The sequence below is a fragment of the Spermophilus citellus genome (assembly GCF_964194105.1).
Source record: "Spermophilus citellus genome assembly, chromosome: 9".
Classification (NCBI taxonomy): Eukaryota; Metazoa; Chordata; class Mammalia; order Rodentia; family Sciuridae; genus Spermophilus; species Spermophilus citellus.
The window spans coordinates 43,279,081-43,298,516 of NC_138191.1; the positions used below are offsets into that span (position 1 = coordinate 43,279,081).

The 19,436-nt window shown below is 36.6% G+C and overlaps 1 protein-coding gene across 1 annotated transcript in view; it reads left to right on the top strand.

Moving 5' to 3' along the window:
• The window catches only part of VAV3 (vav guanine nucleotide exchange factor 3), a 365,289-nt gene that overhangs the window by 338,411 nt on the left and 7,442 nt on the right, over positions 1-19,436 (top strand). The window contains exon 25 of the mRNA XM_081308329.1: positions 2,812-2,941. Within this exon, the coding sequence (XP_081164455.1) occupies positions 2,812-2,941 (130 nt within the window). The remainder of the gene's footprint in view (positions 1-2,811; positions 2,942-19,436) is intronic.

The window sequence follows — 19,436 nt, forward strand, 5'->3', positions numbered from 1 at the left end:
TGTTTCCTTGGTAATTGCAATGACTGGCTCTCATTATTTTTTCAGAGAGACTTGAATTGTTGACACTGCTGTGTCCGTGTGAGATAAGGAAAGCTTAGCGATTTCTTTTGTTTAGAGTTGCCTTATTTACTTGTTGTACCTGAAGGTCAATGACTGCAAAAGCAGGGGTGGATTAGACTAAAATACAGAAAGCATAAAGGCACAGATTGGAAAAGATCCATGGTGGCACTACTTAATTCTGCTCAGAGACATGTAGGAAGATTTACCCTCATAAGACTGTGAAAATGGAATGAAAATATCTTCTATGCTTAGCGAAGTGTTGAAGAGTGTCTTGAAGCTTACTAAGCTGCATGACCCCAAGCCTTGGAAAAGTCATTTTTTTCTTCTGTAAAGTTTGGAGGGAGGGAGGAGTATTAAATGATTACCAAATCCCTTTTTCAGTATATAATTCTATAGTTCCTAGCCAACTTTTTATGAACATTAGTTAACAGTAATTCATAACAAAATACATAGAATTCATATCACTGCCAATGAGATCAAATGGTAGTTCAAAGCTATTGTCTTATTATTCTTTTCAGGTTTATTTTCATAATGCCAATTTTTTACTCAATCTAAAGACTAAGAGAACACCTCTCTGGTATCATTTGCATCAGCAACATAATATATAGAAGTACTATTCTTCAAGAAATCTTTTTTAAAAGACAAATTATTCTTTGTCTTTAAAAAAAATTATAGAAATATTCATCACTAAGTTGAATTTAATTCCTGATTTAGCCTTAGCAAACTGCATTAAAAATCACCACAATACAAATGCCATATTCTGATGGTTGGAAGTATTTTGAAGATACAGAGTAGTCTCTGTTGCCTTGTTTCTTTTTCTCTATCTTTAAGGATTGGTCAGATTCCACAATTCTTTTTTTCATGAAGCACACTCATTATCTGGGCCAAACGAAGGAAGAAGGTTAAAGAAGTTAAGAAAGTTATCATGTGCGTTAGACCCTAGCATCTGAGAAAGCAAAGTTTGTGGCACATTATGGACTCTTAACAAATACCACTTCCCTTTGCTTCCCCATTTTTTGATTTTTATATTTACATTTGCCATGTACTATTTGCTAATAATGTGATGTAGTTAAAAGCTCAAACTTTGGAGACAGACACCAGTTTTGTGAACCTTACACAAATCAGTTAGCCTCTCTGAGATATGAGCCTCAGTGGGGATGAGGCCCACCTCATAAGGTTCTTGAGTGAAGATTACAAGGGAGCCTGTGAGGGCCTGGCTCATGGGATAGTGGCAGCTGTTATAATTATCCACACTTATCAGGCACTGTATGTATTTTTCCTTATAGCCTGTGAAATGGTTTGTTATCTCCATTTTATAGGAATAAGGATTGAAAAAAGTCTCTATTTACTTTATCCAGTGCTTTTTCTTTATGAAGGTGTTTGTTTGTTTGTTTGTTTTTTACTTTATCACCTTGGTGTGTCTCTCAGCCTGGCTCTTCCACATAAAACGATCCTTCCCCATTTATGTCTGTTGAAATTTTACTTGGTCTTCAGTTTAATCTAAGGTGTCTCCATCCTGAAGCCTTCTCTCATCCTCCCCATTGGACATACCACAAAAAGTTCTCTCTGTGCCTTTGAGTTCCCACAATCCTTCATTTTCCCTCTAGGAAGAGACTACTAGAGAGTGGAGCCTTGTCTTTATAATCTCTGTGACCCCTGATACTCCCAGCACAGAGAAGTCCACAACATACCTGTGTTTAGTCATAAATAATAAATCACTGATGATTCTCTCTTTCTTCTTTTGGATATTTTTTGGCCTAATTGATTTGTTTTAGGAACTTTGAACATAATTACTGAATGGAATTATTGAGTCAATCAACAGTGTGATTTTTTTTTAGAAGAAATGAGATTCTTTTCCACTAATTTTTAAAGGTGCTATAATACAAGCACCAAATAATTGGGTTAAGAGTGAATTTGCTTTTATTTTCATTTTATATATTTGTAAAAAGCATTATAATACTCATCTAATGATAAGGTACATTTCCCATTATGAATTAATTATTATTCAATTTTGGTTTATATTAGAGGGATTAAGATTTGTGCAGAATTTATGAAACCAACATGTAAAAAGAAATTTCCTGAAGTTTTAGTCTGAAAAATGGTGGATGATTATGACATTGGAATTAGATATATTTAAGGCAAATTATTCATAAATGAAAATTGGACAAACTATATTATTCACCCCTGTGAGTATACTAGGTGATATATAGAGCTAAAATGGGTACCAACACTTTGTTATAAACCAGAAACACTGTCGAGTAGCATTTTTGCATTATCAACTTTTGTTTACCATGGAAAAATACATTTAGTGTCAAGTGTGTTTTTTGCCATGTTGAAAGAAAATGCAGGAAACTAGAAATTACTATATATTAAGCAAGCAGCTGTTCCTTTTATTTTTATTTAGAAAGGCAAGTATTTCATGAATAAGAACAATAATTACTACTCTGAAATGGAGGTTTGGTATGGTTTCTTTTCATTTACCACATCTGACTGAAGACTAACAAGATATTCTATATCCATGAAGACCAATAGAGGCTAAGTCTTATGATAAATGTCCTGAGTAACAAGGACAACTCCCAGGTAGGTTTGTGTACATCCAGACAGTGGCAAAAGATCATCATTCACTCACTTGTCCATATATGGAGAACTTAGCCTTAAGTTGATCATCCTTATATAATTATGTGTTTAGGAGTTTGTGTGTTTGAGAACAAATGCATCTTTATAAAAAATAAATCTTTGATTCGTTTCCAGGAACTTGTGGAGTACTACAAGCATCATTCTCTTAAAGAAGGGTTCAGAACCTTAGATACGACTCTACAGTTTCCATACAAGGAGCCAGAACATTCAGCTGGACAGAGGGGTAATAGAGCAGGCAACAGCTGTGAGTATTATAATTGAGAATACGATTTGCTGTCACTTAAGGGTTGGAGGCAAAATAGCATTAAACATCTTCATTCCAAACTTTGAAATACAACCAATTAATATGCTAATGCAATGAGCAAGGACTTTTTTCTGGAGCTAAGCAGAATCAGAGGGACCAACAGGTTTATGTACATGTCTAGTTTTAGGTCCTTGTGCCAAATTCAAAATTATGTTTGCATTAAAATAGCCAAAATGTAAGGGTATGTTAATGTGTAAAGTTTTATGCTATTCTCTTTTATATTAGCCAGACTTTTAATTTACACTTAATATTGGTGGCCATAATGCTGTTTGAGGAATAGTATTTAATAAAACTGGTTTACAGCTCTCCCCATCTAGTATCTCCTGTGTGCTTATGGTCCCATTTCAAAGACTACCTTCAGGATATTGAAATGGCTAGTATATTTTGTTGGCTGGAAGTATTTCTAAAACTACATTTCAGCTACTATTTTCAGAATGAGCATCTGCCACAACTAGCTACAAAAGATTAGCATGCAAACAGAAACCTGTCATGTTTTAAACGTGAGACCTTGAAAAAATTTTTTCCCCCTCACTGTTTAATGTGACATAATCTTCCTGGAGATAGATATGGCATGTAAAGAGAACTTTGTGATGAAAAATGTGGAGAAGAAAGTGTGCTTTCCGGCCCTTATTTTGATATGATTTAAAAAAAAAAAATAAATCTGTTTTAAGGGAAAAATGAAAACAATTTTATTACTCTTAGAATCTTTAGCCTAAGCAAAACTGGAAGTTCTAGGGGTACTTGAAAACAGAATTTGCAGCTGTTTAATATAATTTTAACTTTATTTTTCCCCCTAAAACCAGACACTAAAAGGGAAACAGGGTTCCAACAATGTCAGTAAAATTTCATACACTTCAATATAAGTAAATATGCAAGTAATTTGTCACATCAGCTGACAGGCTTTTTCTTATTTGAATAGCTCAATAGCTGTTTTCCCTGCAGTGATCAGCAACACATGCCCAACACTAAACAGTGAAAGTAGTAAGAACACACTTTATATTGAAACTTTAAATACCTTTAAAATTTTATCTATTTTTTAGTCCAATATGACTCAACTTATCTTAGATTATCATACAGTCTATAACTTTTACTCATTGAAAAATGGAAGTTTCCCCTAAAGAAAACAGCTTTTCTACAAATTTCCTTGAAGTCTGTCAAGGTTCTGACTTCTCCCTGCTGCATAAAAGAGAATTTTCCATTTTTTTTCCCTCTTTGCCTTTCTAGCAGCAGACATAATACAACTCACAGAGGAGGTCAGTTTCACCCAGTCCTATCTGAGTTGTTCACTCAGTTCTAGAGCCCCAGGGGTGAGAGGTGGGCAACCAGGGAGGACTTATTAGTCTTAGGAAGGCTGTTAACCTGTGTCTGTCTGGTCCACTGCAGGCCCTTTGTCAGAGCTTGGCACATGCTTAGGATCAGAGAACGTTGTCCAGCAATTACGTTGCCTAACTTCATAATTTTGTCTTTAGTGTTTAATGGGAGTATTTAGTACTCAAACTTGTTTAGCAGCCAGGAAAGGAATTACAGACTGTATTGTTCTTTTTTATTTTTAACCATAGCCAAAAGAATAAATTTGAATATCCATACTAGCTTACAGAGCCATTTTCCAAAAATGAGTATGAGTTCAAACATCTGTACCCTATCTTTTCAGCAACTTAAGCCACTAAAACACTTTTTTGATTAAGAAAGGAAGGCAAGCCACTCATTTAAAATTTAATGTAAGTTAAATATAAAACTATTGATGAATAAAACCAAATATAATCCAAAAGGTCTTTAGAGAGACTGACAAATAAAATACCTTACACAGACAAGGCATTGTTCTGGTCCTGGGATATAGCAGTTAAAAAGTAGAAGTCCTTGCCTTTATGGGGCTTAGCTTTTGATGGGAAAACTCAGGAAAGTCTGGGTTAGGGGAATTAAATTTTTTTTCTTTTTATCATAAGAAGTAATTCACTTCAGGTGTGATGGTACATGCCTATAATCCTAGGAGCTCTGGAGGCTGAGGCAGGATCACAAGTTCAAAGCCAGCTTCAGCAACTTAGTGAGGCCCTCAGAAACTCAGCAAGACCCTGTCTCAGAATAAACATTTTTAAAAGGGTTGGGGATGTGGCATAGTAGTTAAGTGCCCCTGAGTTCAATCCCTGGTAATATTAAAAAAAAAAAAAGTGGGGTGATTCAAGAAGATATCACTCCTTCACTCCTCCTGAAAGAAATGAAGGCATAAACTAGTCAGCAACAATAATGCATAGTTAACTCTCCAAGATTATTCATTCATGAACATAAAACAAAATTATAATTTTGGATAAAACTCATGATACTATCCCAATTTTTTATTTATTTTATAATCACTCTATGTTAAATGGGAAGATCACTAAGATGGTCCTGAGGATTCAATGAGGTATTTCATGTGGAACACTTAGCATAGTGCCCATACATGGTATACACCCCATAGAAGTTATCACTGACTCTACCACCTACTTCTGCCACTACTGTTACTCAGCCTTCTGATGCATCATGTGCTTCTGTACATTTCTAAGGCTTGCATAAATTTACAAATTGTAATTCTTGGAACAATTTACTTCTTTTACGATTTTAAAATATATGTCTTACTCACTTTATACCAAGTCTTGATTCGGGGTTAACCTTTAATGCAAACACTACTTATGTTTTCATGCTTGTTGTGCCAGGAGGTGTCAAGGAGAAAATGTTACAATTTCTATATAGAAAGACTATGCAGGCTATCTTTATAGTGCTTACCTATTATTCTATCTTTAAGTCATATAATCATCTTGGAAAAGAAGTCTCAGGGCAATATAGAGGCTATTTACTTCTAAGTTGGTCAAGATTAACATTTTTTGAAACAATTTTGTGGTGTAAAATTAGATATTATGATGGAACTACCTTATACACATGAAAAATAACATGTAAATAGATATTTATTAGAATTAAACAAGCATCCAGAGTACTGAAAAAGAGTATAGCATTTCTACGTTAGCAGCCTATTACAGGCTGACTGTGTCCCAGGATATAGGATGTTTTTCTTGACCTTTGGAATGACTTAAGAGTATTTCCAAAAGCGAAGAAAAGAACAAAGATGGAACCCAGTGAGCTTCTGTACTTCCCTAGATTCTATAGTGGCTCCACAGAAGATATTCTATGAATTTTTGGAAGAAGTTTGTTATTTTCAAAAAGGGTCCTAGCAAATCTGCCTTAGATTGCTTTAGGTGAATGTATAGGGCTTATATATTCAAAGGACAATATATTGACATTTGCCTTTCTTGCTCTACAGTGAACACTTAATTATTTTCAGGTCTGCTTTGAAGTGTCTACCTGCCTGATCTTAGGCAAGTCAGCCAGTTGGGCCTTAGGTTTCCTATCCAATAAATGAGGAATGAGATTAGAGATTTTATTATGTTCTTTGACAAATTTACTTCTAAATGGTTCCTTTCTTCATATGCACAAGAGAAGAAGGTAACGTATAATATTAATAGACCATTAGAGAAGGAAAAGTTGCACACTAAGCTATTTTGTGACCCAAAAGCACATCTTAACTATTTTCCCAAGTTTATATTTATGCAAAAGTAATTGGTTCTCAGAGCAGACTTATATAATTTTAAAAAATTGCTATCATTATATTTATATGATATCAAAATACCTTTCATAAAAACTTACTAATTATAAAAGGAAAAATACTAACACCATAGCCAGGTGATCAAAATTGACATCGACAGTAATAGGACAAATAAATTTCATATACTTCTTAAAAGAACACCATCTTTTGGGTGGTATTCCTGCTTCCCAAATGCATAATTTGTATCTAATCATGAGGAAGTGGCCAAATGGAAATTGAATGACATTTACAAATAACTGTATTCTTTAAAAATGTCAAGGTCATTAAAGGCAAAGAATGACAAACTATTTCACATTAAAGAGATATAACAACTTACATGTAACATATAATATCCTGGATTGAATTATGGCGGAAAAAATTATAACACACATTTATAAGCATACTTATATTTGCACACACATATATAACTATAAAGGACAGGAGTGAGGCAATGAGCAGAATTTATGTAAATTCTGTGAAGTAACTACTTTATCAGTGCAATTTTCTTCTTTTGATAATTGGCCTGTGGTTATATAAAAGAAGAGAATATTTTTGTTTTTAAGAAACACATTGAAGTATTTAGCAGTAAATGGAATTATGTCTGCAATTTATGCTCAAATGGGTCAGAAAAAAACAGATTGATAAAGCAAACATTATAAGATGTTAACATTTGGAGAGTATGCATGAAATTTACAGAAATTCTATTGGCTATAGTCTTCCTCCTTTATGTCTGAATTATTTTTATATAGTTTTATATGTGGAGATGATCCTATCTGCTGGCTGTATCTTAAAAATTGGAAGAAAGTGGAAGTGTCCTCCTTTTCACCGACTCCAGGTGCAGGGGAATTTGGTCACTGATTTAGGAACATGTAAAATAACAGCATGTGCTGAGTGGATCCTATTTCAAGGCTTCTGTCCCTCACCATGACCTTATTGCACTTGCTTATGCGTTCACTCATTCCTTTATCCAACAAATAGAATTTAACATTTACCATGTGCCAGGCTCTATGATGGATGCTGGAATTATAATAGTGAATGAGATAGACAATCTGGGGAATAGCAACAGACATAAAACAGAAGACTTATATATAACCTCAGGTTTTGATAAGCCTGGTAGAGATGAAGCACAAGTCAGAGTATGACAGAAGAGCCCATTTAACCTGAGGGGTCAGAGAAAGACTTTGAAGAATGTCTTTCAGGCTAAACATAATGATCTAGAAGGGTGTCAAGGTGCAGGGGTGGGCAATAGGGGAAACTTCACAGTGAAGTAGCCTGTGCAAAGGTTCTAAAGCAGGGAAAAAAATATGTATGGAATTTGAGAAGGAGTCAATGTTTTGGGAACATCATGAATGGATTCTGATATTTCTGGTGGGAATTTTCTCAAGTTTTATAAGCAGCAAGTAACAAGAACTGAGATAGATTGTTTTAAAAGATCTCTGGTTTCTCCAAGGAGTGGATAAAAGGGAAAGGCATGAGGAGAAAGGGAATGAATTAGCAGCTTACTGAAGAAATATGTGAGAAGTTTGCAGGTAGTTTGGACAAGAATTGAGAGTGACAGTGGAGGAGGACAGTGGGCAGACACGAATACATTCTAGAAGCTGAATTGTTTGGATAAAGGAGTTGAGGTAGAATAATATTTTTTAAAATTTTTATGTGGTGCTGAGAATAGAATCCAGTGCCTCACATGTTCAAGGCAAGCACTCTGCCACTGAGCCACAGTCCCAGCCCCTCTCAACTGTACTTTGCACAGTCCCTTGCATATTATAGGTGCCCAGAAGGTGCTAAGTAAGTGAGGTCATAACCTAAGTCCCAGGAGAGGCCGTAGCAAACATTGGAGTGCTAAGTACAGTTAAAACACAGGAAGATGAGTGGATTTGAAAACAAATGGAGATCAGCATGTTCCTTTTGGTGTGATGCCAAACATTATAGCACTTCTTCAAAAATCAACAAAGGTTTCCTTGAGATCATACAAATAAATGACCTTGCAAAAAGTCAGAGCCAGAGCCTGGCCTACCTCTTCCTGGGTGTCTCTCTTCTTCTATTCATCAGCTATTAGTCTGTGAGCCGTGGACAAAAGGCTTATGCTTCATTTTTTTTACCATTATTTTTTAATAGAAACTTGGGCTTGGAGAATTTGTATCATTCATATTTATTTTATCTAAATACAACAGTACTCAAATACAATATCCAGAATATAGTATTCTTATTCCTGATAATTCCTTAACCATTCTTTATTATTATTTATTGCTATTTATTATTTCTTTCATTCAAGCTCCTCAAATATACACTTAATTTGGTTTTAGCTTTTAGTTATTTTAATTAAATATTTTGATGTTAATGTATCCTTATTTTTTAATTTTGTTGTCTTAGCCTCAGTCTTAGGTCATTTTTTCCTTGGTCATTTGATTTTGATTTGATCTAATTTTATTCTGGAAACTTAAATGTTAGTTTTAAACTTGTTGTATTGGTTTCCTAGGATCACCATAGAAACTATCACAGAGTGCTTTATAAAAAAGAAACTTTTTGTCTCACAGTTCTGGAGGCCAGAAGTTCAAAATCAAAGTGTAGGCAGGCCTTTCTTCTGAAGTCCACAAGGGAGAATCCACATCATGTCTCTTCCATACCCTCTGGGGAGCTGCCGGCAATCCCTGGTATTGGTATATAGACACATGAGTCTCTGCCTGGTCTTTTTACCTGAACTTTCTATATCTTCCCTTCTCTTAGAAAGGTACTTGGCATTACATTTAGGGCCTCCTGTAAGCAGGATGATTTGATCTTGTGATCTTTGAATTCTACCTAGACCCTTTTCTCAAATAAGGCCATATGCACAGACTCTGAATAGAAATATCCTTATGAAGTGGGGGTGCTGTCACACACAACACAGTCTCATAGTGTTGTGTTTTAGCTTCTCTAAAAGTTTCCACCCCCCATTTTAATTTTTCTCTTTTTAATGAAATTATGAGAGGACTTGGCACAGTTTGGGCAACTCTCAATGGGAGTCACAAGAGCAACAGTGCCTTAAATACGTGAGGTATTTTTAGTGGGTTACTGCTTTCCCACAGTGAAATACGTTGTCTTCCAGGGAAGAAGCACTTGGAGCCAGTTCAGGTTTCCAAGCAATGCCTACAAAGCCATTTGTCGGAAACACTGCCTTACACATATGATAAAGAATAAGAGAACCTAATGGTCTCATCTGGTGGAGCAATCTGATGATTAACAGGACATAATATTTTTCAAACCCCTGTTCCATACATTAGATTAATGTCTCCAGTGGAGTATTCCATGAACTTCCATTTCCTTAGGAATCACCATGAAAAAAGTCTCCTTTGCCAAACAAATATACAAAAATTGCTGTTTGTCTGATATTTTCCTTCTGGGAAAACGACAGTTTCCCTTGTTTATTTCATCATACAACATCGCCTCATAGTAATATGCTCATGGTATACACCTGAAGAGTCAGTAGGTGTGGAGTACTCAGAACAGCATCTGGCATGGAGAAAGAGTTATATGCCTGGGCTCCTGCAATTACTATCATGGCTCCTGCCACCTCTTCCACATACCCCCAACTGTGGCCCTGAGTGAGACATTAAATTAGTCTCATCTGACAATTTCTACTGTATTTATAAAGTCATCCTGCTTTCCCTTGGTGCTTGGGTTTCCACTCCTGTTGCCTGGGCTTCAACTCTTCTCTCCTGATATGCACACCCATCTAGAGGCTGAGTTAATTACAACATTTTTGTTATGTTTATGTTCTTTCCCCTCAACATGCTTGTAATGGCCACAAAACTTTCAGTACTTGGGCAGCTGATCAACTAAAGCTGTGCATCTTCATTATTAGATCATGCTGGACCCCCCTCACCTGAGCCCTGTTTTTATTTACTTACCTTGAGAGCTTTACTGGCTACTATAAAGCATTTTGATCCTGAGCCTCATGGCTTTAAAAATCAGTAACCAGTATTGCAGGATCCCTTCAGAATATGACTTACCAATATGAATTCTACAGATTTAGATAACCTCATCCAGAACCATTTTTTAAATATTTCATAGCTCAAGAAGTAGTATTTGTGTTCTTAGCATTTCTTATCTTTTATATTGTCCATTCTCAGAAACCTTATATTCTTACTTAAAAACTGGTCTCAGTGTAGTTAGTGTGTGTGTGTAATGTTCTCCAATTGACTACAATGCCCTCTTATGACAGTCCTGAGATAAGGACTTGCTTTTTCCCTCACTCTACATCAAAACGAATTCTCAGTTTTCATCTTAAAAAATGTGACCAGGCTCCAAGCTTTGAAGGTCCATGCTGAGACCCTTTTTTCCTAATATGTATCACTGATGTGCTAATTCCCTTCTGAATTCCCAATCTGCTTTAGGTAGCAAGTCTGCAGCTCTCCTCTGTTCCTCTTGGTGTTGAGAAGCTGAGTACAGACCCAGCTGTGGTTTCCTTTTATCCATTCACCCCTTCAACCATTGTTTTGTCCATTGAGCTACTTGTGCACACACACTGTAGCACACCCACCCCTGACATGAAGCGTAGCACAGCCTGATGCCTCAATAGGAAGTGGAAATGCTGAGGCTTCTGCTGTTACCTCCACACCTCACTCTTTCCAGCCTCCTTAGCCCTTGTGGAGGCTTTTGCAAACACATGCCTTTTACAACCTTTTTAAAAGGTCATCCTCACTCAGGTGACCTCATGTCTGTCACCACACAAAAAGTGTTCAGTTGGGCTGGGGTTGTGACTCAGTGGTAGACCACTCACCTAGCATGTGTGAGGCTCTGGGTTCGATCCTCAGCACCACATAAAAAAATAAATAAAGATATTGTGTCCAACTACAACTAAAAAAAAAAAAAAGAAAGAAAAAGAAAATAATGAAACCTATCTTTACCAAAAAAAAGCACATTCAGTTATTTTTTGAACATGATTTTTTTTTGTCCTATATTGGTCCTGAAATTTGGCTTACTATGCCTACTTAACCATAGTTCAAAATGAATATACTACATTCTCACCCTACCCAGATAACCTCAAAATATACAATGAAATAATATATATTAAAAAGAAATATGCTTCTCTGTGCCACGGTGAACTGTCATCAGATATGCTCTTTTCCACACTATTTGTTTCTTCCTTTCCCTCCCTTCCCTTCCCCTCCCTTATCCTCTCCTTTCCTTCCTATTATTTAAGCCCTTATCATATAAATGATTGTCAAGTCTCTCACCATCCTGGCCACACTTCTATGGATACACTCCAATTTGTTAGAACTGAGCCCCCAATTTCAGTATTGCATGACTTGTTGGCTCAAACTTTACCCTATCAAAACTCAATCTTTCCCAGTTAATTTCCCCCTTTTCTTTATCTTTCTTCCTCAAAGGACACAGTTTCACACACTTGTATTAACCAAACAATTTCCTCACCTCTTTAGTTATTACATGCTCACAAATAACTCCCTTCAGAGGTCCCTATATTCACCATTCAACAGATCTTTATCAAGAGCCTACGTCAGATTAAGCACTATTCAAATTGCTAGGGATACACAGCAGTAAATGGGACACACTTAATTTCCTGCCTTAGCCAGGTGAGGTAGTTCATACCTGTAATTCCAGTGATTTGGGAGGCTGAGGCAGGAGGGATGCAAGTTTGAGGCCAGCCTTAGCAACTTAGTGAGACCCTTTCTCAAAATATAAAAAAGGACTCTGGATGTAGCCCGGTGTTCCTGGGTTCAATTCCAAGTACCCCCACCCCCCAAAAAAGATAGAAAAAATATCTTCAAAAAATATTCCTTGTCCTTGTGGAACCTATGTGCTAGTGGGAAAGGCAGATAATAAATTAAAAAATAATTATACAGTGTTAGAAATTGAGAAATGATCTGGAAAATAACAAGACAATGCGCTCAGGTGTGAGAGATGGCTTAGGGTTGTACCTGGTCTGGTTGAGTAATGTAAGTGACGAGTGAAGCTGGAGGCTCATTTTCCTTCTTTTTGACTGTGTAGCAGAGAGCTGGTTCAGCAGTTCTCCAGTACCTGTTCAACAGGCTGACACCAGCCACCAGCTCCAGTGAGTGCCCCTTTCTAACCTGTCCACTTGTATGACCAGGGAGCTTCTGTTGTTACAAGCTCACATAAATTCCTCATTCCCTACCAGTATGTAGAGCCAGCTGCTGAGACTTGAACTGCTGTGTGTGCAGACCATTTGTGCCCAACCTAAAAAGTAGGACAGTGAGAGTCTCTGGGGTTGTGTGCACTCTCTGACTCCCCTGCTTACATGTAATCCACCCTGTAAAATCCTGTTTTCTACCTGCATCACAGGGCACAAGTGATATGTGTCCATGACTTTTACAGAATGTCAGAGCAGGCCCCGTCATAAAGGTTGCTTGTGAGTAAAAACTCAGGGAAGTAAGAGAAAGACCAGCCAGTGCAAAGGAAGAAGCATATATGACATGAGTGATGTTGCCAGAGCAGAAGAAGCCAAAGGAGTACTATTAGGAGATCTGAGAGGTGAGGGAGGCTGGATCTTGTAAGGTCCTATGGGACATTAGCTTTTACTTTAGAAGAAATGGGAATCCATTGGAAGGATTTATGGAAAGGAGAGACATAGTCTCACTTTGAAGGCTCATGTGACTATCTAGGTAGAAGTCACAGTGGCTGGGACCAACATATAGCCATTTAGGTGATAGCTTTTGAAGGTGATTCAACTGGTGTCATGACACATCAGATGGGAGGTATCATAATAAGAGAAGACCTAAGGATGACTCTCAAGTTTTAGGCGGGAGCAAGTGGAAGATTGAAGGATTTTGTTATATTTTTAGGGCTACAGCAGATTCTAGTGTCTAGCCACAGCATTCTTGATTCAAAATGAATTATTTTCACATCTCTAATGTCTGTGTGTGTTTGTCTCCCCACTAATTTGTAAGCTCCTCTGAAGTCAGAGTTCCTGCCTATTTGTTATATCTCCTTTACTAACTCAGCACAATCCTGCTACCTTAGTAATTTAATAAATAGTAGTTTTTATTTTTAAAGAATATGGATTTAGAATCAGTTTCACATCTTGACAAACTATATGCCTATAAACAATCTGAAATCCCAAAGTGATGTCAAATGATGTAATTTTCCAAAACAATAGGAAAGACTGTACTTATTTTATTTTCCTAATAGCTTTATATGTTTGTACTGTGTAGCGTTGAATACCAAGTACTGTTTAGTTTATTTTTTTCTAGTATCCTACACATCACTTTTACTTGCTATGTTTAATTTCGCATTAACAGACATTTTTTTCCATTTACCAGATGTCAGCCCTCTATTAAGTGAAACCAATCTGAATTATTCCTATTTTTAGTGATAACATATAAAATATACAATAAACACTAAACAAGGGAGTTTTAGTTTGTTTTATTTGGGGGAGTTAAAGGAGCAGATATTTGATACTATGTCTGTGAATGTTGCTGGGAGTTTAAAAAGAAGACATGCCTGAGCTCTAAATAAAATCAGGGTAAGGATCACAATTTTAAATTAAACATTCATTAAATTCTCAGCATGTTTTCTGCTGTTAGGCCATCTGTAGACCGTCTTGGCAAAAAGAACCTCCTGGCCTGTTCATCAAAGCATCTCACACAGGAGCACAGGTCTTCAGGAAGAAAGCTAGACACTGCAGGGCAGCCAATGCAGGAGGTCACTGTGCTGATAATATGACTGGTCCAGTTGCCTGATAGCCTTGCTAACTGCTTTTTGTTACCTAAATGAGTGTGAACGCATATGCTTATTACATCTAAAAACTGAATATTGGATCATGTCTAAACTAACAGCAAATAATTAGTGAATGCTTAAACTGAAGTTCTCTGATACACATAATGGATAATTGTTATTTCAAAAATACTTTAGCATTTGATAACCAATATCTTAGGGAAGAATGTTGATTGACCGTGTATTAGACAAAGGGGAACGAAGGGGAGGGAGGGAGGGTAGGAATGGGAAAGACAGTGGAATGAATCTGACATAGATTTCCCATGGATGCATATGGATACCCCACAGTGAATCTCAACATCGTGTACATCCACAAGACTAGGATCCTAATCAGAATAAGATGTATTCCATGGTTGTATAAATATATCAAAATAGATTCCACTGTCATGTAAAACTAAAAAGAACAAATAAAAATTTTAAATATTAAAAATTTTTAAAATAAGTCAGATCTGAAAAAAAAAGAGTGTTGTTTGAGCCCAGCCTCTTCTCTGTACAAATTTCAAATATTACTGAAAATTGAGCATATTTTCATTTGCTCATTAACATTAGTACCTTATCAAGGCAGATCATACTACTTTAAAGCAATTCTTGGTTAGCCTTGACTATGGAAATACAGGCATGAGAGATCATAACTACTACATTTTTATTCTACTGATAACCTATTCTTCTTTTCAATCACTTGACATACTTCTGTATTCTGTGACTTTTTCTTTTTGGTCAAATCTTAGAACTGAATAATATCCACTAATGATTTGCCAATCAGTTATGGCTATGCTGATGACTTCTATTCCCTATTTATTTAAATTCTATTCCCACTAGAGAATGTTAGTACTTTAGGTTTTGTTTGTTTAACTTGGAAAGTTGATAAATAATATTTGTGCTCTTAATAGCTCCTAATTGAAACATTAAGCCACTAAATGATGAGCCACTCAATTGATAATAATACTCTCTTTGAACATTAGCCCAGTTGAGAGCCAGGTGTCACACATATGTGAAATCACCAGAGCCCTGCCTCCAGGGTCTCTCTGAGCTGGGTTCTTACCCCCTCTGTGCTAATATGAAAGTGTTTGAAGATGGAGGGAAATTAGACTCTTAACTGAAGCATGCAGTTTGCCAATGACTACTTCAATCAAAAAGGGCTCGATATTAATTTAATATTATCTACATGGGTATTGATACAGATAAGAGTGAGTCTCTCAAGAAGTTTCCAAAATAACATAGTGCACACGCAGGGAGGTTACCTGTAATACTAGGCAGTGAATGAAGAGTCCAGAAGATGACAACCACCTAAGTATTCCCACTTGAATGTCATTGTTCCTGGGCTCTTCCTAATTCTATTCCAAGACATGCACCTACCAATGATCCTTTTTATTTTTTATTTTTTATTTTTTATTTTTTTTAAAGAGAGAGTGAGAGAGGAGAGAGAGAGAGAGAGAGAGAGAGAATTTTTTAATATTTATTTCTTAGTTCTCGGCGGACACAACATCTTTGTTGGTATGTGGTGCTGAGGATCGAACCCGGGCCGCACGCATGCCAGGCGAGCGCGCTACCGCTTGAGCCACATCCCCAGCCCCCAATGATCCTTTTTATAAAATTATTTTTTTAGTTGTAGATGGACAGAATACCTTTGTTTTATTTATTTTTATGTGGTGCTGAGTATTGAAACCAGTGCCTCACACATACTAACCAAGCATTCTACCACTAAGCCACAACTACAGTCCTATCCTACCAATAATTCTTGTGTTAGATGTGAACCTGGTGAAGTAGGAGGAGTTTGATGAAGGGACTACACATCTGCATATCTGTGTAGACACAGGTGGATATATTCTCAGTATAGATATAATTATATTTTACAAGTTAAAACATTGAAAGTTAATGTTATCAAATGCTGTATTCTGATATTGTTTATGTCTAGATTTAAATCCATACTTTCCTAGGGAAACATGTTATCTTTTATTCTTGTCTCAGTAGGTGCCAGATATTCAAATAATATTTTTCCATCTCTAGGGAATTAAGGACCCAAAGGCAGTGAAAATTGACTTATATTAAGAGTGTCAACAATAAGTCATGCTACACGTGTAGAAAAGTAGAAAGCATCCCTACCAATCATTAAAATGTTTGGCTGACAGCTATACGCTGGGTGGCAGGAGAAACTGATTAACCTTTTACTCCTAGGAAGATTCCTCAGGCATGTAGTGTGGTTAATGCTGTGAGACATACAGTATTTAATAGCTGTTCAGCATCTTTGAAAAAATTATAGTTATTGTAGGAATATCACTGATAGATTATGGCTCTCAGGAAGCCTGGGGAATAAAACTTGAATATATTTCACATACTTTCCTTTGTGTTTTGCCAGCCTTTGTTGGAAGTCTTATTGAGCAGTTAAGTGAGCAAAAGATGAGCTAAATGAACAGGAGGAGGAGACATAAGGAACTTGCAAAATTAAATACCCTGCTGAGATTCCTGTCCATTCTGCAACTTTGGTTGCTTAGCACCGGTCCCCATCCTGCGGGGATTGTAGAAGCATATAAGAACTGACCCCTGCCTTCCACAATCAACGTCTAATTGGTGATACAAACTGGAGTACATTCAGTCATTAAATAATAGAACCCAGAAGTGCTATGGTACAAGTGCCTAACAGATATCTAGGAAAGGACAGAGAGGGGACACATATGGTCTCAATTGGTCAGAAAGGCTCAGGGAGGTACCAGAGCTGGGCTTTTGAGAAAGGGGGAAGTTAAGGTTAGCTAAGACCCGGGACAGGAGCCTGAATTCCAAAATATGGAGAAATTCTGGGTTGTAAATATAGCTAAGGGCTTCAAGGGGGAGTAAGAAGCAGATCTAAGTGAAAGGAATTCATATTTGAAAACTATAGCAGATTTGTGTAGAAAGGCAGTAGGAGCTAGATTATGAATTGTTGTGGAATTCAGGTCAAGAGTTTAAATTTCATAATTTAGCAAATGGAATGAGAGAAGTTCCGTTTTGGGTAAGTATCTGGAAGGCTGAATTTAGAACAGATGGAAAGAAAGTCAAAAACAAAAAGACCACCTGAGGGGCTTTTGTCTGAGGTTAGAATTAATGGGGGCACTGAGAATTAGTGAAGGATTAAAAGGTAGAAGGCACTTGACTTAGTCCACAGCAAGAGCATGACAGTATACTTCCTTTGTGCAAGGGTGGTTCAAAAGAGTGCAGGGGAGTCATTTAATGGAGTCATTGAAGGAGGGAAGGAAAAAAATGGGAGGTTGAGTTAGACTCCAAGGAAGAAGGTGATGAGTTTTGTTTCAGACATGTTGAATCCGGGAAAGTGGCTCTACTTCATGCAATACCATGAAAACATTGAAAGTCACAGACTGGAATTTAGAGGAGATTCAGAAGGCATATCCAAGAATCTGTTTCACTCATTGGGGGAAAAGAAATGTTTTAATGAAGCCCACAGAGGTGCAGAAGCTTAAACATGCAGGCTAACTACTATTTAGTTGAAATTATAATATTTTCAATCAGATTTAAGGATGTTTGAATTCTAGATACTTGACATGAATGCACATAATTATAAGAGTCTTAGAGACAAGGGTAGCACTCTAATATTATGTTATTGAAACAGATATTCAAGTCCTTTAGTGAAGCATTACCCATATTCAGGAAAGTTAGATAGTTTAAGATTATAGACAGGTTATCTATCTAATTTATCTACCTATTGTTGAGATTATTTAAATTACACTTAATTGTGCTTCTATTGATTTCTCATTTTTCCCTTTTAGAGATAACTTATCTCTTCTTATATTTCAGACTGTAGTTTTAAATTACCTTCATTAGAAAATTTGGAGAAATATAGTCTTTTTTTATTTCTTTCTGAATGAAGTAGTCCCAGAGAGGGAATCAAGGATGGACACTTAGAAAACACTCCAAGGAGAAAGATTCTCATACCTGCCAGAGTAATATGTTGAATGCAGTCCTCTGACTTATGTTCTCACAGACATGAGATAGGAATATTGACCCCAGATTTTCTGCCAATAACGGAGTAAGGTTTGTGCTATTTATTAGAAATGGCATCCTCTCTGTCTCTAGCAGTGGGTGTATCATGGTCTCAAGAAAGTGAAAAGATACCAGTTCTACTGCATATCCATCATTGGGCATTTTATCAAATTACTTGTGATGGTATATATACCAGCACACTTATATGTATTAAAGTATAGGACATGCAAATGGAATAGAAAAGAACCTTGATACATCGGGGCAAGTACAAAGTGAACTTATGAGACCATTCACAAGAAATGTGTGTCATGAATGTGTCCCTGTACATGTGAAGGCTTCAAGATCTGTGATTCTAAGAGCAACTGAACTCTCCCCCAGTTCCCATGGCCAGTCTGTTTGGCAGGGGTCTGCTAATCCCCTCAACAGGTTACTGCTATTAGGGATTCTGAGAACCCCCTTTTTTTTTTAGTTACCACTTATTTAATTGGCCTAGAAGATTTTGAATAAATAGTCAGATGTGAGGAACTATTTAAAATTAAACTATAGAGGGCTGGGGTGTGGCTCAGTTGTTCAGCGCTTGCCTTGCGCACATGTGAGGCACTGGGTTTGATCCTCAGCACCACATAAAAAAATAAAATTAAACTATAGAAATACTTGAGAAGTTGAGGGGATATTGTAGGGTATAAGTTGAGGTATAGGAGACCAAGAGTTCTACCTAGGGCAAACATTGAACTTGGCTTTAATTTCCTCTGGGCAAAGTTGGCATGTTGAATTTTCATGGTGCTTTTTAGTTTAATAACTATTACATTTTCATTGGCAATATGGAGTTTGTCCATACTCTTTATTCTGTCATTAAGGGATTCTTTATTCTAGTGCATCCTAAACCTAACTGACATTAGATGCTTTGAGGAATCAGATTCTTAGAGACTCTACCATTTTTCTGGATGAGTAAGCTATTGGGCCATTATTGAAGTTGGTTATTTATCTGTCGTTTATCCATTTATTTATTTATTTTTGGTACCAGGGATTGAACCCAGGGACACTTAAACACATCCCCAGCTCTTCTTTATATTTTATTTTGAGATAGGGCCTCACTAAGTTACTGAGGCTGGCTTTGAACTT